This window comes from Dasypus novemcinctus, chromosome 13, assembly GCF_030445035.2.
Source record: "Dasypus novemcinctus isolate mDasNov1 chromosome 13, mDasNov1.1.hap2, whole genome shotgun sequence".
Lineage (NCBI taxonomy): Eukaryota > Metazoa > Chordata > Mammalia > Cingulata > Dasypodidae > Dasypus > Dasypus novemcinctus.
Genome location: NC_080685.1, coordinates 29,063,293 through 29,088,725, shown reverse-complemented (window position 1 = coordinate 29,088,725; position 25,433 = coordinate 29,063,293). Strand labels below are relative to the sequence as shown.

At 55.8% G+C, this 25,433-nt stretch overlaps 4 protein-coding genes and 1 long non-coding RNA gene across 9 annotated transcripts; 4 read left to right on the top strand and 1 right to left on the bottom strand.

Moving 5' to 3' along the window:
- Positions 1 to 8,778: 8,778 nt before the first annotated feature.
- Positions 8,779 to 12,293, top strand: S100A3 (S100 calcium binding protein A3). 4 transcript variants are annotated; one of them, XM_004474943.4, is made up of 3 exons: positions 8,779 to 9,201; positions 11,129 to 11,274; positions 11,736 to 12,293. In XM_004474943.4, exons 2-3 carry the CDS (start codon positions 11,134 to 11,136, stop codon positions 11,898 to 11,900), a joined length of 306 nt encoding a protein of 101 aa, XP_004475000.1. In that variant the 5' UTR covers positions 8,779 to 9,201; positions 11,129 to 11,133; the 3' UTR covers positions 11,901 to 12,293. The 4 variants fall into 4 exon arrangements, with proteins under 4 accessions (XP_004475000.1, XP_004475002.1, XP_004475001.1 ...); XM_004474945.5 differs by lacking the exon at positions 8,779 to 9,201 and adding an exon at positions 9,520 to 9,552; XM_004474944.5 differs by lacking the exon at positions 8,779 to 9,201 and adding an exon at positions 10,281 to 10,413.
- A 1,220-nt stretch (positions 12,294 to 13,513) lies between these two features.
- Positions 13,514 to 15,702, top strand: S100A4 (S100 calcium binding protein A4). 2 transcript variants are annotated; one of them, XM_004474940.4, is made up of 3 exons: positions 13,514 to 13,645; positions 14,515 to 14,670; positions 15,405 to 15,702. In XM_004474940.4, the coding sequence occupies exons 2-3, from the start codon at positions 14,530 to 14,532 to the stop codon at positions 15,567 to 15,569; spliced, it is 306 nt and encodes a 101-aa protein (XP_004474997.1). In that variant the 5' UTR covers positions 13,514 to 13,645; positions 14,515 to 14,529; the 3' UTR covers positions 15,570 to 15,702. The 2 variants fall into 2 exon arrangements, with proteins under 2 accessions (XP_004474997.1, XP_023439416.1); XM_023583648.3 differs by lacking the exon at positions 13,514 to 13,645 and adding an exon at positions 14,242 to 14,386.
- A 3,360-nt stretch (positions 15,703 to 19,062) lies between these two features.
- S100A5 (S100 calcium binding protein A5) lies at positions 19,063 to 21,014 on the top strand. The gene is made up of 2 exons (XM_004474941.3): positions 19,063 to 19,208; positions 20,723 to 21,014. Exons 1-2 carry the CDS (start codon positions 19,071 to 19,073, stop codon positions 20,864 to 20,866), a joined length of 282 nt encoding a protein of 93 aa, XP_004474998.2. The 5' UTR covers positions 19,063 to 19,070; the 3' UTR covers positions 20,867 to 21,014.
- On the bottom strand, positions 20,417 to 24,350 carry LOC139436275 (uncharacterized). Its single transcript, XR_011645386.1, has 2 exons — positions 24,151 to 24,350; positions 20,417 to 20,848 (listed from the first exon to the last, which is right to left on the bottom strand). It is a non-coding gene; the product is annotated as an uncharacterized lncRNA (long non-coding RNA).
- On the top strand, positions 22,081 to 23,192 carry S100A6 (S100 calcium binding protein A6). The gene is made up of 3 exons (XM_058309665.2): positions 22,081 to 22,210; positions 22,490 to 22,655; positions 22,970 to 23,192. The coding sequence occupies exons 2-3, from the start codon at positions 22,518 to 22,520 to the stop codon at positions 23,102 to 23,104; spliced, it is 273 nt and encodes a 90-aa protein (XP_058165648.1). The 5' UTR covers positions 22,081 to 22,210; positions 22,490 to 22,517; the 3' UTR covers positions 23,105 to 23,192.
- Positions 24,351 to 25,433: the final 1,083 nt, after the last annotated feature.

Below are 25,433 nucleotides of genomic sequence, written 5' to 3'. Positions count from 1 at the left end.
CCATGGAGATTTGCTCTTTCTTAGGTCTCAGATTTTGGGATTTCAAATACCAGTAAACTTTTGGAAATTGAGATAGGTTGCCAACATTTTATTTTTCCAAATAAGGATATTAAAAGAAGGCAAATACTGTCTACCATCACTCGCATTTCATAAAAAGAGAAAATTTCAATCCCAACAGAGATGGAAGGAAATACTCTCAGAATGAAAAAATGGAGAGACCTTGGCATTGACTACTGTAAACTGCTCAGGAGGCATAAGTTGATCTAATTGATCCTGTGAGCCTTCATTTGAAGGACTCCTGGTCAGATTGCAGGCCATAGGTAGTGCATGTGTAAATGGTTTTTTTAAAAAAAGGTTTACTTTATTTCTCCCCCTCCTTCACCCTTGTTGTTTGTGTTCGCTGTCTGCTCTCTGTGTCTTTTCATTATGTGCTCGTTTTCTTAATTTTTTAGGAGGCACTAGGAATCAAATCTGGGACATCCCATTTGGGAGGGAAGCACCAATGCCTTGAGCCACCTCCACTCCCCACTTGTTGTGTCTCTCGTGTTTTCTTTTTGTGTTGCGTCATCTCATTGCCTCCTCTTATTGTGCTGGCTTGCTGCACCAGCCTGTCGCATCAGCTCACTGTTTAGCTTGTTTTCTTTAGGAGGCACTGGGAACCAAACCTGGGACCTCCCATGTGGTAGGTGGGTGCCCAGCTGCTTGAGCCACGTCCACTTCCCTGTGTAAAAAATTATTATTAGCAAAGTTGTTTCTCCTTTCATATCTGCCTTCAGAATGGCTACCTTTAGTTTGGGTTCATTCCTCTCTTGTTGGTCTTTGCTTTACTATTTCATAACAAAGGTCACCAGCTTTCCAGCCTGTAAGTGTTAGGTCCTAATGTTTTATCGACTTCTTTCCTTCATTCAACCAATTCCATGTTTTAGGTTCCTGTTCTTAATGGATTCCACTTCTCATTCCCAAATTCTCTGCCAGTTAGGGATGTATTTTGTTATAAGTTACAGAAAACCTCACTAATACTGGATTAACTATATTGGCGTTTAAATGCCTCATACAACAGGAAATCTGGGGTGGGAAATTCCTCTTCAGTTATGTGACTCAGAGATGTATTCTGGTTATCCATGGTGGTGTAACCAGCCATCCTGATGCTTGGCAGCTTAAAACACTGATTCATTATCTCTCAAGTTTCTGTGGGTAGAACAGGCTCAGTTAGAGATTTTCCCTTGGGGTCTCATGTTGCAGATGGAAGTTGGTACTGGAGTCGCCTGAAAGTTAACTTAATACAACATCTAAGGCAGCTCACTCATGCCTGGCAATTGTGCTGGTTGTCAGCTGGGAACTCAGCAGGGCCTGTCACCTGGGAGCCTACCTGTGGCCTCTCTATATGACTCGGGCTCTCAGAGTACGGCAACTGGGTTCTGAGAAAGAGAGTCCCCCAAACTGAGCATTCCAAGAGGCCCACGGAGAAGCTGCCAGGCTTCTGAAGACAATTTCAGAAATCCCAGAATGTTATTTCTGCTGCATTCTATTGCTCACACAAGTCATTAAGCCTGGTCCAGATTCAAGGAGAGGAGAATTAGACTCCATCTCTTAATGTGAGAAGCAGCAGGCATGAAATTGATGGCGACCATCTTTGGAGACTATATATTATATTCGTATAATATATTACATTGTATCTGTATACAATTCATTTCCTTTCTTTTTTTTTTTTTTTTTTTTTTAAAAAAGATTTATTTATTTATTTAATTTCCCCCCCTCCCCCGGTTGTCTGTTCTTGGTGTCTATTTGCTGCGTCTTGTTTCTTTGTCCGCTTCTGTTGTCGTCAGCGGCGCGGGAAGTGTGGGCGGCGCCATTCCTGGGCAGGCTGCTCTTTCTTTTCACACTGGGCGGCTCTCCTCACGGGCGCACTCCTTGCGCGTGGGGCTCCCCTACGCGGGGGACACCCTTGCGTGGCGCGGCACTCCTTGCGCGCATCAGCACTGCGCATGGCCAGCTCCACACGGGTCAAGGAGGCCCGGGGTTTGAACCGCGGACCTCCCATATGGTAGACGGACGCCCTAACCACTGGGCCAAAGTCCGTTTCCCGTCATTTCCTTTCTTTATGCAAAATACACTTAACCTCCTTTCTAAGACCCACAAAGTCTCATCTTATTAAGGAATCAACTTGAAGTACAGGATCTTGTCATCTAAGTCAGGGCCAGATGAGGACGAGGCTTCTCTGGTGCAGCTCCTCCCATATGGCTCTCCAAGTGTGGTTTCTTTTGATCTGAAGACCTGTGAACAACACACTCAAGGTACAGTGGTGAGACAGAGATAGGTAATTGCAATAGACATTCCTATTCAAAGGGTGATTCAAAAGGGCAAAGTTGCCCTGAAGTCAAGTCAGATACATGTCATCAGATTTTTGATTAGGGCCCAATTCTGCTCCCTATAAATGGTTCATCTTGGCTCTTGGTTCCAGCCATTAGGCTTCATTTTCTGAGTTAAAACTTACTTTTCCATAGGAAATGTCTGTGTTTGTAGCTGAGTAACTTTGTTATTCTGCTTTCTGCCCATGGGAAGTTGAAGACCCAAAAAGTTTCTTTTTGTTTTCAACAGTCTCTGTCTCTTTCAATCCAATTCCCTTAAGAAATGTTGTGGGCTTCTTGTGTATTAAATTTTAATACACTTAATTAGACAAAAGCCACACCAATAAACTTCTTTGACACTGGCTCCTCTCTACTTAGACTGTGAGCTGGGATGGTATGAGACAATGCTCCTCAAATTCTTAAAATCCTTCTTGTCTGGCAGGAAGGGTCTAAGAGGCACACCCCTAAGATTATTACCGAAGCCATGCTGTTTATATGAGCAGAGCTATGAGGCTTGCCCTTAAATCTTTTGAGGTCTCAATGAAGAATCTTACTGTCACTTTTGCCTTCATTCCCAAACCTTTTTGTTAGCAGGACCCTGGTTTTCTTACTGCGAGTGTCTTTTTATGGCTGGAAAGACTGTCCTGGGTCCTTTATATTTCCCCTAAGTTCTGCTAAAAAATGGAACAGTTCCTTTAGCTCTCTCTTCTCATATTTTATCATGGACTGCTAGAAGAAGCCAACTGGCACTTTCAGTATTCTGCCTGAATATCTCTTGAGCCAGATTCATGACTTCATTGGGCACCTTTTCTATTAGGAATCCACATTACCACAGACAACAGTGTTGCCAGACATTCCAGTACAACATAACAGGACTTGTCTCTTTTGTGGCCTCCTGTAACAATTCCTCGCTGTCCTTCCAATTATTACTAACAGTCTCCTTGAGGTCCTTCCACCCATTGCCTGGTCCCAAAACCAATGATACATGTTTTTCATTTAAACTTTTAAAGTTTTTAATTAAAGTAAATTTTAGTAGTAGCATCCCACTCTTACAGGTCTTTGCTGAAAGACGCAAGGAGCCTGCTGGGGCTTGAATCATGTTCCCCACAAAAGCCACATTCAACTCTTAGTCCATGTTCCTGTGTATGTGATCCTATACAGCTTTTGGAGATTTTATTTTTACTTAAGATGTGGACTCATTTGCAAATAGGATCTTTGAAGATCTTAGATAGATGAGGCCAGATTGAATTAGGGTGGCCCTTAATCCATATTATTGGAGTCCTTATAAGCAAAGGAGATTGGACACAAAGGTAGAAGCCAGAAGTCAGAAGAAGCCATAGAGTGAGGCAGACTGCCATGTGATGAGGGCAGAGATGCAAGCCAAGGAACCCCAAAGATTGCGGCAAGTCAGCACGAGTACCTTGCAGACTCCTGGAGAAAGCCTGGCCTGTCAAGACCCTGATTCTGGACTTCTAGACTCCAAAACTCTGAGACAATTAATTCCTATTGCTTAAGCCAAACAGTGTGCAGCCCTGGCAAACTAAGACAGGGCCAGCTCATGGTAACTTTCTAAACTTTTCCTACTACTTTTTCTATCACTACAACAAGGATTCCATTTGATCTGCATCCCAAGGTACATCAGAGGGCAGTTTCACTAAACATTTATTATTTCATAAGAAAGGTCACCAACTTTTCAGCCTGCACATGTTGAGTCCTCATATTTCATTGCTTTCCTTCCTCCATTTAGTCATTTTAGGTTCTTTTACTTGAGGACTCCATTTCCTGATATCAAGTTCTCTGCCAGTTAGGAATCTATTTAGCTATAAGTTATAGAAAACCTGACTAATAATAGCAGCTTTTGTTGTATTATGCAACAGGACATCTGGGTTAGGCAATTTAGGGCCAGTTCAGGAGCCCAGAGGTACCATCTGGGACCCAGTGTCTTTTCATTTTTTCGCTTTGTAATATATAGCATATAAGCTTGTTGCTTCATGATCACAAAATGGCTACTGTAGCTTCAAGTTTCACTGTCCATGTTCCAGGCTGGATGACAGAGCACTTGCAAAAAGTTTTTTCCTAAAGAACCTTAGCATTTTTGTTATGGAAGGGGTGCCCTCCCCAGGGATTTTCACCTACAACTCTTTGGTCTAAACTATGTCATATGGTACTCCTAGCTACAACCACGTAGTATTTTAACCTGGGCATGTTGTCACCTTGAAAGAAAAAAATCAAGATTCTAGTAATAGAGAAAGAGGGGGTGAATAGTGGGAAAGTGGTAGACACTGTTTTCTTGAATTATTTTCTTACTTTTATTACTTTCATGGGAAACTCTGATGCTTGGGCACCATCTAAAGGGTTGCTCTGACTAGAGTTCCCCAGAGATGGAAGGGGACTGAGTCAGAGGGTGCTGAGACAACTTGCTTGTTCTCATTTTTTTTCTCTAAGATTTGGTTATTTATTCCGCCCCCTCCCCCCCCCCCCGGCCATTATCTGCTCTTTGAGTCCATTTGCTGTGCATTCTTCTGTGTCTGCTTGTCTTCTCTGGCGGCACTGGGAACCAATCCTGGAACCTTCCAGGCTGGGGGAGAAGTACTGACTCTCTTGCACCACCTCAGCTCCCTGGGCTGCTATGTCTACTGTCTCTCCTCTGTGTCTCTTTCTGTTGGGTAATCTTGCTGCAGCTTCTGCTTGGACCAGCTTGCCTTCACCAGGAGGCCCCAGAAATCGAACCCTGGACCTCTCATATGATAGGTAGGAGCCCGATTGATTGAGTCACATCCACTTCCCTGCTTGTTCTCCTTCACTTGTGCATCTAGATCTGGAGAGGCAAGGTTGGGCAGGCCCTCAAGGATAAATGGTCTTTTTCCATAGCAATGAGAAGACAGAAGCTCTCCTTCCTAATGTCCTCTAGGAAAGAGAGCCAGTAAATATTACAGGCCAGGGAATCATGACTATGATAACAAATGTTTCTCCAGCAGTTCTCAAAGCTCCTTTCTTCACCCTGTCATTTTGGCCTTATGGGAACTCTAAGGGGAGCTATCACTGGGCTCCTTTTACAGGTGAAAGCACCTGGAAGCAGCATCTGCCGTTCACGGAGCGCTCCCTCTGGCCAGCCTCTCTGCCAGAACAGGCGTTCTAGCACTGTCTCAATCCCCACAGAAACTGGGTGAAGGATGTGCTATTATTTTCTGCCCTTTATAGATGAGGAAATAGAGGCTGGGAGAGGTTAAATAAGGAGCTGGGACTTAACCTAGGTCTGGAAGAAACTGCCTCACCCCGATGGGACTCTGGGCCGTTGTCCCTTTCCCCCAGCTACCTCCAGAGCCTTGGGCTTGGCTTGAGATGAAAGGGTCCTGCGTGAGCAGGGTGCAGGCACTCTTGGTCTCCCCATGAGTCAACGGGGAACTGGGCCCATTTGTTGATGACTCAGATTGTCGCAGTCTGATTTCTTTCTGGCCTAATGCACACAGTAGGTCCTGGGTTCTACTGGGGCTCAGTTCCAGGTTCTGGGGCAGATTGGGCAGGTGGAGACTGGTCTCAGCTGCCCTGGGGGAATGATCTGAAGGGGGCTATTTTCTTTCTCTTCTGGGTATTTGACAAACCACCACTAGAGGGAAACAGACGTGGCTCAGGCCGTTGGGTGCTCACCTCTCCAGTGGGACGTCCCAGGTTTAGTTCCCAGTGCCTCCTGGAGAAGGGGAGCAAACAATGAGCAGACAAAGAGAACCATCTGGGGGAGAGGGGAATAAATAAAGAAAAATAAATAAACCTTAAAACAAAAACAAAACTCACTAGCACTCCTTTCAGATTGCCCAAAGCTTCCCCCAGGCTGCTGCCTCCACCCTCATACCTCAGAGGTGAGGCAGAGAAGAGGAGGGGCTAGGAACTGGGCCCTTGGCTGGGTTCTCGCCTACTTCCTCTAGGAATTGCAGCTGGGAGGAGACCCTCACTCTGTCCTCTGCTCTTTCGGGCCCAGGAAAAGGGAGGCTCACGGCAGTCGTGGCTTCTGAGACAGAGTGACTGAAGTTGAGTTCCCCGTGCTCGCATCTTTAGGACACTTGATCGCCCTACAGCCTCACTGCTCCCATTTGTGAAATGGGCACGGTTGGCATTGACTTGGCATTCAAAGGAGGTGCTAGGTCTGTGCCCCAAAGCCTCTCCTAGCTCCCAATTCTGAGCTACTTTCTCCCAATTCTGGAGTCAAGTCCTTCCTGGCTCCAGCCCAAGCCCCTTCCTACGCTTTCCCCAAACTTGGCTCAGATGGTGAGAAAGGAGGACAACTGGCCCCCATCCTGGGAGCCCAGGCCCTCTTGGCACAAGCACATGGAAAGTCCAGGCACTCGTGGACGTTTCTTCTTATTTCCCACTGAAGTGCAGAACCAGGTGCTGACCTTCAGGGTAACAAGGCAGCTTTCCGGGGCCTTGGTAAGGAGGTAGTGGTGACAGTGAGGGGAGAGAGGAAGAGAGAGAGGGGAGGAGGGGAAGGTCAGAGTGCAAGAAGTCCTGCCAGGCTAGACAGCATCCGCCCTCACCCTTCGCACACCCTCAGCTGCTCCCGCCGAGAGAGATCCTTATCCTCCAGATGCGGTGCATTTCTCAGCGGTCACCTCCACATCTGTACGGGGCCTCGAGGAAGGTGAAAGGCCAAGGTTCTGGGCTCAGTCCAAGGATGCCGAATTGAGTGTGTGGACAGCAGAGGGTGGGAAAAGAGGAGATGGTTCCTACCCGGCCTCAGAGGCATTTGGAGCCACCACAGCAAGGGGGGTTTAGGGCAGACACTGGGGAAGAACTTCCTGCAAGCAAGAAGGGCCCAAACCCTCCAAGGAGAATTTGGAAAAGCCAGGGAAGTGTAGTTGGAGCTCTGCCCTCCACTGACTTGGAGGCAGAAGGCAGATGAACTGACCTGCTGAGGAGGGGCTGGCGCTCTCCATCGGCCGCCCCTCCTGCGTTCTTTTATTCAGAGACCCCTGCCCTGACATGGTCCCGGATGAGCGAAACGAAGCACTTTCACGATGCCTGTCACATCGGATTCTTGGGGGAGGACTCTTCCAAATCCATCTTGGAAGCAAGGAAATTCAGGCCCAGACGAGGTTAGGGACACACTTGAAGTCAGGTGGCAACAGGGTGGTGGGGCTTGGCACGAGGGTCCTCTGACCCCAAAGTGCCTGCACCCAGACCTCTTCGTTCCCGGACCCACCCCTCAACTATCGCCTCCCAGAGTGAGCTGCCCCCTCCGCAGTCTCAGCCTCTCCCATCCCTCTCGCAGTCTACAACGTGCTTCATCCTAGGGAGGCCTGGCCGAGCTGAGAAACATAAAAGGCTGGTGGATGAGGACCTGGGCTCTGGGGCAGGCTGCCGGGCTCTCGCCTGACCACCCACATAGACCCCCACCCTCATTTTCTTTCTCCTAGCTCTGCTTTGTTTTTCCTCCCAGCATTTATGCCACCTGTCTACTCTACATTTATTTTCTGTTGTCTGTTTCTCCCACTAGATTGTGGTCTCCCTGAAGCAGGGACTTTATGGGCTCCATTTTGACTATACCCCCAAAGCCTAGTAAAGGTGCCACTAAATATTTTTACAAACAATGAATGGACTTTACACCTGCCACGGATTAGTTATGACCTTGGGCAGGTGGCCCGCCTCTCAGTTAGCATTTACTGAGCCTGTACCATGGGCTGGGCACTATTTATTCTATGAGCTTTGGGTGTATTAACCCTATGAAGTCGTTGCTATTATTATTCTCCTTCATTGACAGATGAGGAAAATGAGGCCCAGAGAGGTGGGGTGACCCGCTTAAAGATGGGGGCTGGTGGCAGAGCTGGGGTAGTGTAGGCGGGAACACAGATTTGACCTAGAACTGGATTAATTGCTGGTTCACACTGGTCCCGCTTCTGCTGCGTGACTCTCTTCCGTTCTCCGTTCCCCACTCCCCATAATTCTTTGTCTATAAAGCGGGGTTAATCACAGCTGTCCCTCCTCTTCCCTCCCCCACAGGGGCTGAGTCTTCAAGGAGGTGATGGCCCAGGCACGGCTTGGGCGCTGGGGGCTGGGGGTGAGGTCGAGGTGTCCTCAGCTCCCCGGCTGCCGCCCGGGCACCAGGGCTCTTTAGAGGCCAGGGAGCCCACCTCCTCTTCCGCGGCCCATGCTCTGTCGGGTCGTGGGTTCTCTTTCTGTGAAATGGGGAGGGGGTCTCTCAGGCTCAGGATGGAAGGGGGAGAGGCAGGACCTGAAGGGATTTCCATTTCTGGAGATGTGTGGCTGCTGCAGCTGAAACCAGCTGCAAATGCTGGCTAGAGAAGAAACACCCCACAGCACTTGAAAGCACAGAAGGACTGACAGGCAGGAAGGAAGGTCTGGGCTGAAATCAAAGTGAAAGCAGAGCCCAGGAGGTGCCTTGAGGGCACCTGACCTTGGGCTTTGAGAGAGGAGGACACAAGGTGGAGCCCAGGGCTCGCTGGAGGAGGAGAGGCAAAGGGAGCCCCCTGTCCCCGTGACTGCCAGGAAGTCACCTGGGTGCTGAACAGAGCTGGGGAGGAAGGAGGCCCCGTGGACGCTCGGGCCAGGGGCCAGCCCTCCCTGCACCTGCAGCCCCCATTCCTTGGCGGGGAGGCAGGCATGTCTCCAGGCCCGGCGACGGGAGGTGGCCCTTCTCTTCATCCCATGCCTCAAAGAAATCCCACAAATAATTTCCCAAGGAACCTGAGGGAGTCACAGCCAAAACAATGACTAAGCACAGAAGAGTGGCCCAGGGATCAGAGAGGGCGGCTCGGCCTCAGTCTTCTCATCTGTAACCAGGACCTCGACGTGGGAACCAGGCGCTCATCTGCTGAGCTACATCTGTTCCCCAATCAGGGTTGGTTCTTTGATTTGTTTTTAGGAGGTTTTCATTTGTCTCCTCCAAACAACATTGGGAGGAAAGGGGCAGGAGGCTGAACCCAGCTACCAACTCTGGGGAAGCGCGGCGAGGGATGAGCCTTGGTGGCGGTGGTGTCTGAGGCCCCAGCCTACGTCTTTGATGTGTGCATGGGGGGGGGGGCTGAAATAGGGGCAGCTGAGGGAAGGACACAGGGGAACCCCTGCGGGCGGGCGTCCCCAGCGCTGACCTAGTTGGGCTCCCCGTAATTGCTCCCTCCCTTCCCTGGGAATCTACAAATAGGGATCGCCCGGCTCTAGGCTCTTACAGAGGGGAACCACCAAGCCAGCGGTGAGTGCCAGTTGCTGGAGCCCAGCCCTAGGCTGCCTGTCGGGGGATCCCAGGGGCCTTCAACAGCCAGCCTGTCTTCTGGCCCAGAGCCTGGGCCTGGGGGCTGACCATGGCAGGGACTGATGGCTGAGGGAAGGCAGATAAGGCAGACACATGGGTTCCCTCGTGCAGTGAGGGCCTCTGGTGACTTGGGCTAGGGATGCAATGCAATGCTGAGGTCTGGCCCTGAGGTGGGGGCCAGGGGCTGAAAAGGCAAGTGTTCCCCTCAGTTGACTCCGTCATTCTCCTCTCTGCCTCCTTTGCTTCATGTCCGGGGTGGTTGAGATGGGCCAGGGCAGCACCAGGAAGAGAGGATTCCCAGCTGGTCTCCAGGCACCGAGCTCTGGCAGCAGCAGTGATGGTGGCGCCGGGCGGGCTGGCAGGAGCCCAGGGGGCCTGCTGGGCGTCTCCGTGTGTCCCTTTACTCCCTGGGGTCCCATTTCCTTCCTCTTCTGGGCCCCTGGGCAGTCTGCTCCAAGCCTGGGCTGTCACAAGGGGTTAGCTCTGCAGCCCCCTCGGCCCCCACCGGCCACGACCATGTGGCCATTTGCTCCACGGGGGCCCACCGTGGGGAATTGTGAGGGACAGAGCCACCGCCCGGCTGCTTTGTGTCGCAGGGCTCCCGCCCCTGGGGGAGTCCGGAGTGAGTCACAGGGCTCACATGGAAACCACTCTTGCCTGCCAGGCTGCCTTCCGGTTTCCTGGACTGGAGCATGGTCCCTGAAGGGTGGAGGGAGGGGACAGTGGAAATGGGGGGCGGCGGGCAACTCCAGGAAGGGCTTCCCTTCTAACAGAACAGAGTCTCCACCTCAAGACCCCCAGGTCAGGGGGGTGGCCTCAGGGTGGGGCAGGCACATGGTAAAAAACCGGAGCTGGCAGGCCGCTGGGGGCTGCCTGGTTCAGGCCCCTGGCTAGGTGGGTAAGGCAGGACTAGCTTCAGTTTACAGCTCAGGCTAGGGAGAGGCAGAGGGGAGTTTGGGGGAGGAGGGGCTGTAAGGGGAGGGATGGTGAGGCATTTGGGGGTGCCCCAGGCCTCCCCCACGCTGCTGGTGTCCAGCTTCTCCCAGGGCCTGAGGACACCTCAGTCCTCTCCTGGGGTGTCTTCGTGCAAGTTCCTACAAGAAGGAACCCTGGGGTCCTGAGGGGAAGGGAGCTTCTGGCACAGGGGCAGCATCTCATGGTGCAGCGTGGAACTGAGCCCTTCCTGGGGGTTGGGGGCTGAGAAGAGGTGGGGGACAGAATCAGGAGTCCTCAGGGAACTCCCAGGGAGAGGGGTGTGGGTGGTGGGGTGGGAGAGAGCCTCTTTCATCGAGGGGTTTGCAGTGATGCTGGGGAAACAAGATCTTTGTTGGGAACAATTACAGGGAGGGGCAGTAGGAGCTGGTGGGGTCAAGGGGGCTTCTCAGAATTGGGGTAGCTCCTGGGGCCCAAAGTCCAGCAGAGGCCTGGGAGCAGTCCCTGGGAAACACCGAGGGCAGGGTTGAGCAGGGGCGCCGGCCTGGACTCGGCCACGAGGCTCACTCTTGCTCTGTGACAGGGAGGATGGCCTCTGCCCTGGAGCAGGCAGTGGCTGCCGTCTTGACCACCTTCCAGAAATATGCCGAGCATTCCCGGGACAAGCACAAGCTCTGCAAGGCGGAGCTCAAGGAGCTGCTGCAGAAGGAGCTGCCCACGTGGACCCCGGTGAGCATCCTCTCTCCCTCCCCCAGCCCGCGGGGAAGCTCTGCTTGGATTCTGCAAAGAGAGACCTGGGGCGGGTGTGAACACAGGGCAGCAGGACGGGCAGAGGCTAGACTCTGGGGGAGGGATGCTGGGAAGGGAACTGGCAAGGCAGGAGCCTCAGTTTCCTCATCTGTAAAATAGGGTGACTATCATCCCACTTACTGCACTGGGAGGGTTGAGTGAGAACACTGTGAAGAATGCCTGGCACAGAACAGGCACTCAGTAGCAAATAGTAGGTGCTCAATAAATGATCTGAGAAGGAAGGTTGGGAGAGGGATTGACACGGACGTGCACGCAGAACCGGCAGCCTGAGGTTGGCCCCAGAAGGGGTGTGCACTTGGGAGGGGAGTGGGGGGGGAGTGCATAAGGCTGCCTGCCCCCCTCAACCAGCCCCCGCCCCTCCCCGACCTTCCCTGGCACAGACTGAGTTCCGGGAGTGCGACTACAATAAGTTCATGAGCGTTCTGGACACCGACAAGGACTGTGAGGTGGACTTCGCGGAGTACATGCGCTCCCTTGCCTGCCTCTGTCTCTACTGCCACGAGTACTTCAAGAACTGCCCCCTGGAACCTCCCTGCTCCCAGTAGCCTCTGCTCCAGACGAATGGGCGGGCTGGACTTGCTCCTTCTCTGCCCTGGGTGGCCCTGGGCATGTCACTGTCTCCCACACTACTCCCTGACTTTGTTCCTGTATCCTTTCAATCGGGCATCTCCCAATTCACCCCTGATTTGTGAAGCCATTTTGCCCACAAGGCCCAGAGATGTGCAGAGACTTCCCCAAGGATGCACAGCTTGTGTGTGTAGGGATCGAGCAGCAAGCGGCCCCACCCCGCCCTGAGCCCTGGCCTCCTTCCTCCTCTTCTGCCTCCAACTGTGGCCTGTGGGCCAGGATGGGGGGAGGCAGGGTCTGCTCTGGGGAACCCATGGGCCCACGTACCGCAAAGTGCTGCTCAACCCCTAATAAAGAACAGGTGCGGCCTGGCTGGACTTGGCTCTTCTGACAGGACGCGCTGGGGTCTTGGGGGGAGGCTGGCAGAGGGCTCTGCTCTTTTCTGCCTTTTACAGGGATGAAAGGAAGCCGAGGGGAGGAGCCGTGCAGAACACAGACCCTGAGGGCACGGCAGACCCTGCGGAAGTGAAACGGTCTCCGAGGCTGCGCGGGAAGACTGGGGTCACAGGCGTGGGCTCCCGTCCTGGGGGGCCCGGAGGGACTCTCTTGGGGTATTCGAAGGAGAAGCGCCCTCGGGCTTGGCAGGAGGGCAGCCTGCGGTTCCTTGGGGACCCAAGAGCTGAGCCCAACCCAGTCCTCGTGACAGGATGTTCAGAGGAGGAGGGTGCGGCTGGGGGTGGGGTGGGGTGATTATTCCTTGCCCCGGGGCTGAGGGAGCCCAGAAAACAGTATTCCTAGGGCTGGGGGGCCTGGGGTGTCAGCTCCCAGCCTGGGAGGGGTGCCGGGTACTGGAGGGTGAAGGGGAGACCTGGAGGCACACCTCACCTCTGGGCAGAGCCCCCTGAGGGCCTTCACCCCCACTTCTGGGCTTCACTCCGTCCCTGCGGTCGTCCCCACCCTGAGCCCTTCATCACCACACCCTCCATCAGTCCATTCCCCTCTCAAGGAGCTTCACCCTCACCCCGGATTTCCCCATCGCTCCGGTTCACTTCCAACTCCCCCTAACCCGCACTAGTCCCACTTCCCAGCCCCTGCCCCCTGACACCCTATCCTTAACCTCCCCACCCTTGTGTCTTCAACCCACTCCTGAGCCCCCATACCCAATTCCCCGCCCTCCATTGCCACTGCACCCAGGTCCTTTCTCGACTGGCATTCCAGGGGAGTCCGGGCCCCACCCGACTCCACTCTGCACGCAGGTGGCCCTTTGATTGTGCTGTCTCAGCTGCTCTGGGCCCGGGTTCCGCTCCCTCCATCTGAGCAACCCCATTTTCCGGGGGAGTTTCCCATCTGTCACCCACCACACCTGGATCCCCTTTCCTAACTGTCTCCCACACCCTGGGCACACACTGCCCCTTCCTCCAGCAGGTGCGCTCCGTGCTCTGGGCGGAGCCCACCCGGGGGGTGCCTGCCCAGGCTCACAGGTGCCCGCCCATTGTCCACCCGGGCCTGCCCGGGGGCAGGAAGCTTGGCGTCCAGGGCAGGCTGGTTGAGGGGCCGTGGCTCTTACCACGTGGGCCCACGGCAGGAGGACTGTCTCCCGCTCTCCCCCCATCCCTGCCATGGGCAGGGCCTGGCGGGGGTATAAGTAGGTCAGACCGCCGGGCTGGCCCCACTCCTCCTGTCTCCCCGGCCCTCTCTCTGACGCTTCCTCTGGCTTGGTCTGGTGAGTTGTGGTGGCTTGGCTGGCACGTAAGGGGTGTCCGGCCCAGGCTCCGGGGCAGGGGAAGGGGAGGCTGGTGGGGGCCAGAAGTACTGAATAGATCCAGACATGCGACGGTGATGTAGAGGCTCTGGGGTGGAATGTGTGTGTGTCTGTGTGTGTGCAAGAGAGAAAAACAAAGAAGCGAGCAGGTGCCCGACTTGAGCCATGGACAGGTACTGAGAGGCTGGGGGTGCACACACTGTTGCAGAGGGTGTGCTTGGGTGTGTGCGTGCCCAGGTTTGTGTTTGCTGGGTTGCCCAAGGCTGCGTGTGCACACTCGGGGGCGGGAAGCAAATAAAGGCAGAAGGCTCCGCGGGCTTCTGTCCGGCTGTATCCTTGGAGCCTCCGCCCTGCTCAGAGCAGCCCAGCCCCTCCCACTCCTGCCACCTCACGCTGCCCCTCCCTGGGCCAGGCTGGAGGCTGCTGGTTTTTTCCGCTGCAACCCCCCCTCTCCAAGGGCAGGCCTCCAGCAACCGCACCCAGAGCTGAGACGGAGAAGAATGGGCCGGGGCGGAGCCCCTGGGGCCTAGCTGTGGGAGTGAAAGGACTGAGTAAGGGCTGGAAACAGCACTGTTGTTGGGGCCTGGCCCAAGCCAGGCCCAGGGCGGCGGTGCTGTGGGCCCTGCAGGCATCTGCTGCCCGAAGCTGGCATGTCCCCCTCTGTACACCACACCACCAGCCCAGGAGCTGAACCCCACCTCTGTGGGTCCCCCCACCCCGAGGAGGCAGACACTCACCAAGTGCTCCACGAGGGATGGGGAGGTGGGGAGGGTCGTCGTTAGCTGGAGGGGGGTAGATAAAGGTGCCTCTGTGACCCCCCCCACCCCCAGATCCTGACTGCCGCTATGGCATACCCCCTGGAAAAAGCCCTGGATGTGATGGTGACCACTTTCCACAAGTACTCGGGCAAGGAGGGTGACAAGTTCAAGCTCAGTAAGTCGGAGCTGAAGGAGCTGCTGACCCGCGAGCTGCCCAGCTTCTTGGGGGTAAGTGGGTGCTGCCCAGGAAAATGCCCCCAGGTGGGGCCTCTCCACGGGAGGGGCAAGGTCCTGGGGGGCGCTGGTCTTTGCTACAGGTGGCAGCTATCACTGGCGGGGGGGTGGGGGGCTGCCGGGTGGAAGAGCGATCATCCCAGATGGGTAGCTGATGGAGAATGAGTTATGGGCCAGATGTGCTGCCAGATAACTTAGCTTATTATATAACTTAACTGAAGGGAAAACTGAAGTTCAGAGAGGCTAAGTAACGTCCCAAGGAGTCAGGGGACAAAACTGAGGTCTGAACCAGACCTGCCTGGCTCTTGCTGCCGCTCCAGCGATGGAAACCTTGGAAGTGTCTATTTGGCTGGAGGATGTGAAGACGTAGTTATCAGGAGGCACACACCCCCCGCCCCCTGAGCAATAGCACAGCTCACATTTATATCACACTGTAGTTTCTGCATTGTCCTATGGCTGGTACCTAAATGGATTCTTAAAGCACCTTGGGAGAAGAGGCGACCCCACTTTCAGGTGACAGCACCAGGTCTCGCTCAGCAGCCTCGTCCTCTTCCAGGGGACGGCCTCCCGCACTGGCTCAGCCCTGAGGCCTGGCCTTCCCAAGGCTGGGCTTCCCAAAGCAGCGGCCGTGCGCCTTCCTGAGCACCGATCTCGGGGTGGAAACCTGGCTGTGGTCTCAGCTCCGCTACCCGGGTTTCAGTTTTTTTCACCTGTAGCCTCTTCTCTAGAAACGGACAGATGAGGCTGCGTTCCAGAAGCTGATGACCAACTTGGACCACAACAAGGACAACGAGGTGGACTTCCAGGAGTACACTGTCTTCCTGTCCTGCATCACCATGATGTGTAATGAATTCTTCGAAAGCTTCCCTGATAAGCAGCCCCGGAAGAAATGAATGCTCCCAAGATGTGGCTGGGGGCCTGCCAGCCAGGGGCCTCCCTGGCGGCAGTGGGGTGGGCCTCACCCTGGCTCCTCCGGATGTCTGCATGACGCTGAGCAGGTTCAATAAAGATTCTTGAAAGCTACAAGGCTGCGTCTGCCAGACTTGGGGCGTGGGGTAGGGGCTGATGGGTATGTCAGGGGAAGGTGTAGGTTCACGGAGTGGGAGTGGGATGTTCTTATAGTTGAGCTGCAGTTTTGTGGGGGGGGCAGACCGGTGGAGGTGGGGAAGGGACGTGAACTGATCAGGATAGAGGTGTGTGGTGGGGGGGAGGGGATAGAGCTGGCTCTGGATGGAGCTAAAGCAGTGAAAGGGACAGCCAGGGGCTTGGAATGCCCAGCAGTGGGATCTCAGCCAGGCAGTCCCTGCTCCCGCCCTCTCCTTCCTCTGGCAGGACCTCTAACTGAGCCTGAGATGGGACTGAAGGTCACATCTGCTCCTCGTTGAGATCTGGAAGGGGCCTTGGCTGCTGGGTGTGTGGTGGGAGGAAGGAGTCACGGGGAGGGAGTAGGGAGGCCAGGGTGCGGGCGGCCCGAGGGGGACAGGGGAGGAAGGCAGGCACTCAGTCCTGACGTTTGCAGTCCGGCCCTGTCCTGTCGCCCCTTTCCAGCGCATTGGTTCCAAAGCACAGGGATGGATTAATCCTTTCCTCTCCATGGTTGGATCAGTGAGGGTGCTACAGGGGGAGACAGGGCTGTTGGCCGCAACTTGAAAAGAGAGTCATTCTCCAACCCACTGTCCCTGGGATGAGATCTGTTATCAATTAGGAATCATGCTCTCACAGAAAAAGAATGGGCCTCTAAGGGATGAGTGGAGGAGAGCCACTGGGGTGGCAGCAGTGGGGGAGACGGTGGGGAGGTGACCCAAGTTTCTGAGACAATTCCAGATAAATTAAATTGAGAACCACCCCCACTCCCAACCCAGGAAACATCAGGCCTGAAGTTGTTTCTGCTTAAGGTGGACTAAAGGCCAGTGAGGTCCAGTGTCTGGTGGGTGGGTTCAAGTTAGACCTCATGGCCACGCCTGGATGATATGGGGTTCTGTAAGGAAGAGGTGAGTCGAGGTGAGGCAAGGTCAGGTCCAGAAGCAGGATTTGGGCTCCTTGACCCCTCAAACTTGCCCTCTTTCCTCTCACCACTGTGTTTTTCTCTCAAATTTCAAAGTTTCAGAGGAAGGAGGCAGGTGACTCAGAGGTTCCCTCAGAGTTTGACCACAGAGGCTTGAGCAGAATTTAGTCCCAGAAAAAGTCTGCCTCTTCCTCCTTCTCCACCCCCTCCCTTCTTTTCCGCTCTTAGTGCTCCACCCCCAGTGCTCCACCCCACCCTCAGCAGGCCTACCTGTCTTCCCTGCCCTCCCCTGAGCCTCCTGCTGCATCACTCTCTACTTTGCAAACTCCTGTTGCTTAGCACCAGTCCCTGCTGCCTCCTTAGCCCTGCCAACTGGGGGTGGCAGTGGAGCGGGGGGCAGCGGGAGAGCCCAGGCAGGCTGGGGTGGGGCTGTGGCAGCGAATGGTTCTGTTTTCATACTCAGACTATTAGGGATAGACCAGTCTTCCAGTCATTCCTGGGATATAGGCAACTCTCCCTGATCCCTACCCCATCCTGAACCTGGAATCGCCTTCCCCATCTACATCCTCTACCCCATTCCCGGGCCCTAATTCTTCCCTGGAGCCCCTTGCCAATTCCAGATTCTCAGTCCTCCATTTCAAGGGTCTCCAACAATTCTTTCCCGTGAAGATCAGTGAAGTTTAGAAGAAAGCATTCATTTCAAAGCACTTGAAAAACCTTAGGCTCCAGGCTAGCTAATGACCTTGGCCATGCCCTTGGCTACAAACATCTTTTCCTACTGATCCCCATCTCAAAGTCTGTCTGCTCTTAGGTGAGTGGGAAGAAGGGTGGGAGTGTCCCACTGGGGAGAGTGGCCTAGGGCATGGGGAGAGACCCTGTGTCTGACCCATACCTCCCGAATTTTCTTCCTGGATTGCTTGACTTCCCTTCTCTGCCCTTCTGTCCCATCAGAATGTGAGTCCTGATTTGGGTTTCTGGGATATGTGTGTCGTGGATAACTCAGTGTTATCCCCTGTTTGTAAGCAAGGAAGGTGAGATGCAGAGGGGTTCCCCCCACCCCAGTCCCCGGAGGCTCTGACCTGGGCCTCCTCATCTCCCTGACCCCTTCTCATTGGTCCTCTCTTTCTCCTGGTTTCCTGGGGACTGGAGCAGGGGAATAAAGGCAGAGAGCAGTGGGCGGGAGCCTGCTTCTGCTGCTTTGATTCTCTGGGCTCGCTCTTTCCTTTGGTGAGTTCTTCCTCCTTTTCTGTCTGCCTGTCCACCTGGAGGGGCAAGCTGGGCGATGAGGCCGGAGGACGATGAGCCGTGGTGACCGCCGCAAGGGAGGCCCCGCCCGATGCTCAGGGAAGAGTGGGCAGTGTGTTTGGAGCTGTGATGGCCAGAACTTTCCTAAGAAATGGCTCTGGGGGAGCAGCTGGGGATCGGAACTAGCCAGGAAGGCTGTGGGTCCTGGCTTGAGGTGGGGAGAAGCTGAGCTTTTTGAGTGGTGGGAGATGAAGGATAGGCCAAGTTCAAGACTCATAGGTGGGCTTTGGGCTGAAGGTGAGAGCCAGCAGCTTCTTCCTTCTTGTTCAGGGTCCTCCACAGGATTCACCCGCAGCCCCCAAGTTCCTGGGGTGTTGCCTCCTGCCTCCCCGAGGGGCAAGCGGTTTTCCAGTCTGAGTCATGGGTGCTCCATCTGCCTGTGGCTGTGTTGGTGGAATCATAGGCACCATTTAAACCCAGCCTCTGGCTTCAGGTCTCAGAATGCTCCAGGGGATGTCACATTGGGATCCTGGCCAATGTCTCCATGTGTGGCTCTCTGGGCCTTGAGACTGGAGACCACTGGGCAAGTCCAATGGTCTCTCCCCTGGTTCCCGTTGAGGCCTTATCTCCCGGTTCCAGCTCCAGCCCGATCCGACCCCTGGATTCTCCCTTTGCCCTGTCCTGCCCTCCCCTCTTCCATAATGGGCACTCCCTGATATCAGGTGATTCAGGCTCTGGGGCAGAGGAGGATGACGAGAGTGGAGACTTCCTCTGGTGCCCGGTGCCCAAGCCGATGGGGCACAGAAAATCCTGACCCTTTATCTGTCACCGGTTCTTCTTTGGGGAGGTCATCTTGTCTAGCCCGTAGGGCCCTCTTTTCAAACATCTAAGGAGGAGTGTCTCATTTCTCTATAGCGGTGGTCAGGCTCCCCAGTCTGGCTGCTCCGGCTTTGCCTTGGGTCTCACAACCTGTCCGAAATGTTGAGTCCGCTTGTTGGTGGGTTGTCTCGTCACGGGTTTTAGTCTCTGATCCTCTGAGGAAGGAGCCTTAGAGGTGGGCTAGTGATGGGGGGAAGCAGAAGGTTTGACCCCTGAAGAAAGTGGCTGTACCCTCTTCCTCCACCCTCCAGAGCTGCACACTGGGATGGAGACGCCTCTAGAAAAGGCCCTGACCACTCTGGTCACCACTTTCCACAAATACTCGGGGAGAGAGGGCAGCAAACTGACTCTGAGTAGGAAGGAACTGAAGGAGCTGATCCAGACGGAGCTGTGCCTTGGGGAGGTAAGTGGCTGTTCCTCATCCCCACTCCAAAGTCCAAGTGCTTCCTGTGGGTGCCACGAGGGGAGGGGACAAAAAAAAAAAAGTGAAAGAGGAAACAGCAATACCACTGTGTGAGGCGGGAGGCCCAGCCCCTGCCTCCATAGAGCTCCGGCCTGAGGAAACACCCCTGTCCTCGGGATCTCTAGTCTAAGCCAGGAGCTAGATGGCCAGAGGGTGCCTAAAGGGACAGATGAGGAAGGTGGACACAGCCGGGCCATCAGAACTCTAGACGTTTGCCCTGGGGGTGGTTCACTGGGAAGGAGGGAGGGCTGAGTCTGGAGGGTGGGGTGAGAGCAAGGAGCTTGGGAGGTAGGCCCCAGCTCCCCGGGGGGTGGCAGAACCTGTGCTGGGGACTATGGGGACGAAGAGGTCCAGGACGAGCTGGGTACACCTCAAGGGCTTCTGGTTCTGCTCCGGGTGCCTGGCACATCCAGGGCTCTCTGAGGGGTTGATGTGGGAACCAAAAGATTAGCCCTGCTAATTCGAGAACACAGGGTAGGAAGGAGGAAGCGCTGATTCTCACCAGGGAGAGATGATGGAGATGGTGGGAGGGCAAGGACAGTTAAATGCAAGGCTGGAGAAACGTTGTATAATGTGTCCAAAGACACCCAGCTAATGAGAGACTGAACAGCAATTCCAGGCTGGGCCTGGGTGTCACTCTCCCTTTTCCCTATAAAATTCACCTGGGGGCTTCTTCCATCACCCCACATCCTCAACCCTGGGGGCCTCCCCAGAGGACAGGCTCCCCAGGATGTGCCCCGCTGGGCATGGGACTGAGCAGGTGTGGGTGCCCTGGCAGGCTCTCCACATCCTGGAGCTAATGAGGGCAGAGGGAGGGGCCACAGCCCAGCAGGGGTTACTTACAGGGGACAGGAGCCCAGGGGCAGGGTCTGACTATACAGGAGCCCAGGCTGGGGCCAAGGATCCTGTCACTGGTCACTACAAGGCTGTTTCCATCTCCACATGTCCTGACGTCCTGTACCCTGTGGACAGCCCAGAGCTGAGGGCAGTAAGAGGGGGGCCCACCTCTGGAGCGCCTGTGCCCAGCCTCCCAGTGCAGCCGGGCTGGGAGGGCAGGGGACCAGGCACCCACCTCCCACCTGCCTTCCTGCAAGGCCCAATTCTCAATTATCCCTTAAGATGAGGACAGAATAAGTCGGAGACCTGGATCATCTTCAGGGCCATACACCTTTTTTATTAGGGTTGGTGTGGAATCCAGGTTATTTCTTTGGATGGAGGAAGGTGTTGAGGGGCAGGATGCCTCGCCAGCCTTCCCATTGCATTTATTTAGATTCAGGAGTCAGGTCTCTGCGCCTGGAGCCAGGCCCCATGCCGGGTATGGGATGGCCTGCTGGGGTTGCCCCAGGCTGCCTCCCGGGGGGGAGGGAGGAGGCCACGAGGGGTCCAAGGGCCGGGGCAGGGCTGGGGTTGGGGGGGGGTGTCGCTGAGCCATGCCTCCGCCCGGACCCTCACAGAAGATGAACGAGGGTGGCATTGACAACCTGATGAAGAGCCTGGACAAAAACAGCGACCAGGAGATCGACTTCAAGGAGTACTCGGTGTTCCTGACCACGCTCTGCATGGCCTACAACGACTTCTTCCTGGAGGACAACAAATGACCAGGTCCCCTTGACCCCACACCCGCCTGGGGTCCTGGCTTCTGCCCCTCCGCTCAAAGACCCCCTTAAACCCCAGCCCTCTTTTCCCTCCCGATTGCACCGGGCTCCAACCTTTCCTTCCAGCAGAGAAAATAAAGATTTTCCATTCCAGGTGTTTGGAAACTGTTTTTGAAGTTGTCTTTTCCCCTTGGCTGGGGTGTGGGGGTGTGGGGGTCCACAGGGTGGGGCGGGCTTCTCCAGGGGCCTGAGAAAGCCTCTGGGGGTGAGGGGACCCGAGCTCCCACTCCACTTCAGCCTGGAAGTCCCTGAGCTTGCCCTGGCTTCCTTCTGCCCTCCTGGAAAACGGGGAAGTTGGGGCAGGCTTTTGTTTGGCAACCAGGAAGACTGCAAAGATGCAGAGAAAACTAAGCGAGAAAGAACTTTGGGGGTGAGGGCGGCTGGGGTGTGGTTCCCGGGGCAGCGGGGTGGCAAGCTGCCTGGCTGGTGTCTAGCTCACCGGGGGCCACCTTGGCAACACTGGTAAGAAGGGGGGGGCCTGACCTTTGCCCCCATGCCAGCCCCCTTTCCCTCTCCTCCATCTCTGCCCCCCAGCAGCCCTCCGCAGTCATCTCTGAAGTCTAATGCCTTTTTGGGTTTTCTCCACCTCTCTCTGTCAAAATCCCTTCCTCAGGAGAGGATCTGAAAGAACTTCTCTCTCAAGGGTGAATAATGATGCTCACGGGGCGGCTGAGGCGTGCACGCACGTCAGTGGGCGAAAGGCCCCAAGGCTGGAATTCCAGGCGGCGGGAGTGAGCGGTGGTGGGGGGTGGGGAGGGGTGCTTCCCGACAGCCTTGAACTCATCCGCCCACCCCACGTCGCTCTCCTCTCCTCCATCTAGGGCTGACCCTGAACGTCTGGGGGACCCCGGCATCTGGCGAGTGCAGCCTGCCCCAGCCCCCCCCACCCCCCCAGCGCGGTCCTGGCCCTCGCGTGGCTGAGGAAGCACCGGCGAGCGGTGGCCGCCTCCCGCGTTCGCGCCTCCTCGCGCTCCCGCCGCCGCGGGCCCACGGAGCTGCGGAGTCCAGGGGAGCGTCCCCGGGCAGAGGGCCTCCCCCCCCGCCCCGATCCTTCCACCAGGGCCCCCATCCCCGCCCGGGCCGGGAAGGCCCCGCGGCGGCGGGCGTGGCGGCGGAGGTGCGCGGGGGCGTGGCGCGGGGGCGGCGCCGGCGGGGGCGCGGGGCGGGCGGCGGCGGGGGTGGGCTCCGGCGGGCCGGCCTCCTGGCCCGCGGCCGCTATAAGGCCGGCGGGCGCGGCCCAGCCCTCCCGTCCGCCGCTCCCTTCGCCGTTACTCCGCAGCCTGCGCGGTGAGTTCGCAGCCCGGCCGGCCTGGGGGCGTTGGAGGGCGGGCGCGTGGGGCTGGGGGTCCAGCCGCGCCCTCGCCCGCCGGCATCCAGGGTGGGGAGGCGGGGAGAGGCCCGAGCCGCAGGGCTGTGGCAGGCGGCCCCGCGGGCTAAGGTTGCAACGGGAGGGGGCGGCTGCCGCCACGGGTGCCCTTCTGGGGTGCGGGAGGGTGTGTCCGCGGGTGTGTCAGTGCCGCTGTGTGTGGCTGCGCGGGCCCCACCTGACGGCCCCTGTGCCCCCAGCTCCCATCCCAGCCTCCAGCCTTCAGCCATGGCGTTCCCCCTGGACCAGGCCGTCAGCCTCCTGGTGTGCACCTTCCACAAGTACTCTGGCAGGGAGGGAGACAAGAACACCCTGAACAAGAGGGAGCTGAAGGAGCTGATCCAGAAGGAGCTCACCATCGGCTCGGTGAGTGGTCCAACCCCCCGCCTCCTGCCCTTGGTGCCAGGGGCATGGCATTCACGTTGTTTTTTTTGTTTTTGGGGCCCTGTGCCACAGCCCTCACTGAGGGGATGGACCCACTTCCCTAAGGGGTGGGGGATACTCTCAGCCTGATATTCATTCCCCTTGAGTGGGGAGCAATAAAGATGAATCCAAAGTGGACAAGTGACTAGTGACCCCTCAGTCCCTGGTATGAGAATGGGCTGCCGGGGAGGGAGGCCAGGGAGAAAACCCTGGGTTCCCACCGCCGTTGAGAGTGCATTCCCATTCTAACACTTCAGAAGCTGCAGGATGCTGAAATTGCAAGGCTGATGGACGAACTGGATCGGAACAAGGACGAGGAGGTGAACTTCCAGGAGTACGTCACCTTCTTGGGGGCCTTGATGATGCTCTACAGTGAACTTCTCAAGGGCTAAATAAACGGGGAAGGTGCACATACCTGTGGGGCATGACTGCGTCAGATCCAATGGTGGGTAGTTTTAAAATAAATTTTTTTTGAGGGGAGGTCAAATCTATACTTGTGTCCTGGTCTCCTAATGATTTTTGATTTTTCCTTCTGCTTTGTGCTGCACCAGCCAGTCAGAAAGTTTGCTCACAGTCCACGTCTGGGCGTTGACTCGGTGACTCACCAGACAGGGGAGCTGGTGGGAGGGTCCACGACATGGTGGTCCCACCCTGACAAGGCTGCTGCTAGCTCGTAAGGTGCCTTTATGTGAATTACAGAAAAGATGTCTCCTCTAGGTGAAGCCATCTTAAGGAAAAATTCAAATGGTTCCCAGCAGAGAAGGTTCTAGAACAAGCTTACAGAAGAAACGTGCCTGGGTGAGGCTGTGCTGGGAGTTGGGGCCTGTCAAAGAGGGGCAGAGATAGTTCTAGCAGATTTCCAGAAGAGTTGAGAGGTGAGAGAGTAGGGGCGAGGGGGGAGATGCTGGACCTGGCCCCGTGGTGTTTTCTGAGACCAGTGAGGAGCCTGTCTGGCTGAGCCTTCTGCGCTGTGCACGGCCCGGTAGGAGGTGGGGGCACACTTGAGGCGCCTGTGCCTGCGTTCAGGGACAAGGCCCCCTTTGTTGCAGGGTGATGGTCGTGGTCTGGATTGCTGGCAGCTGCAGGAACACACAAATCCTGGGGTGCTCACAATGGGCTGGGGTGGGAGTCCCTGGGGCTCGACCAAATGCAGCTTTAAGCCTTTCGGTCAATATTGACCTAACAACTAAATCCCCCCAGTTTCTGCACTGGAGCCAAGCCTAGCCCAGCCCACAGAAGATGGCTGATTGTCTAAACAGTCGTCCATTGTCTGAATCCACATTTTCAGGGAGGAGGGCTGGGCAGAAAGGGGGTAAACTTTGCATCAGGGTGGAGGGGCATGTGCCCTGCCTCTCTTCCCCTCTAGTGTCCCAGTTCCAGCTGGGCAAGGAAATAACCACCTCCCCACCCCCACGTACTAGGGGAAAGAGATCTCTACCTGGGGAGCTGATGTGGCTCAAGCAGTTGAAGGCCTGCTTCCCACATGGGAGGTCCGGGGTTCCGTTCCAGTGCCTCCTAAAAACAAAACAAAAAAAAAAAACAAGCAAATAAACGGAAAAAACCAACTCGCGGGAGCGCAGGTGGCTCAGTGGTTGAGCAACAGCTTCCCACAAACAAGGTCCTTAAAAAAAAAAAAGATCTCTACCTCAGATGGAGACCACATCCTCCTTCCCCATTTACTCATCTCCTCCCCACTTTCCTCCCACCCGGCTTTTGTGGAATTAAGACTTCCCCCTCCTGGACTGGGTGAAGATTGGTGAACAGTTCCGGGGAGCTGCCCCTTCTCAGAGCCCCTCCTCCTCTATTCCTTGCAAGTCGGAACGCGCACTGTTGCGCAGCAGGAAGGGGGACCACCCGGGGTTCGAGCACCCCCTCTGCACAGCTATGCCCAAGTCTTGGTTCTCCAGCTCTCCCTGGAGAAGTACCTCTCCTCTCCGCGTAGCCCACAGTTCAGGGCGCGGAGTGAGCGCCCCCGTGTGGGCAGATGGCAGAGCTGGGGGAGGGTCCGGTTAGTTTCCTTGAGCCTCTGGGGAGGGGAGGAAGGAGGGTGCTGCCATTAGGAAGCCCTTCCTATGAGGAGGGAGACCCGACACGGGCGCCCAGGGAATGCCAGGGTTATATCTAATCCAGCAATTAACCAAAAAAATAAAGGAACCCAACTTCATCTAAGACACACCAAGTCAGGCAAGGGAAGGTAGTCAGCCCTTAGAACCTGATTGCTGTTCCTCCCCCTCCTGCTCTCAGGCACGAGAAGACCTGTGTGCAACGCAGCGCTTCTTTAGGAGAGGGACGAGGGGTTGTTTCAGTGGGCCAGGGTCCACTGTTGAGAGGAGGGACTGTTGGGGTGGTCAGTTCTGCTTCTCCAGGCAGCTGGAGAGTGGGGGTGGGAGCGTGGAGAGGCCGGCCAAGGACTTGGAGAGAAACCACAGGGGGCGCAGTCCACCTGTCAATAACACCTTCACAGCAGCAGGGCAACAGGAACATGGATCCAAAAAGCCAAATATCAATGCTACAGTTTCTTCCATTACTAGTCAGAGTAGTTCTATAGGAGAACACCAGTAAGTTCACTCTAATCCGTATTTTATTCCTCTGTCCTGTGGACCCTGGGATGGTGATGTCCACTCCACCTCTATATCGAGACGGGGCTTAGATCCCACATGGCTGATGGATGCGATTCTCCTGCTCGGAGTTGTAGGCACTCTTGAAAGTGGCCACGGTAGT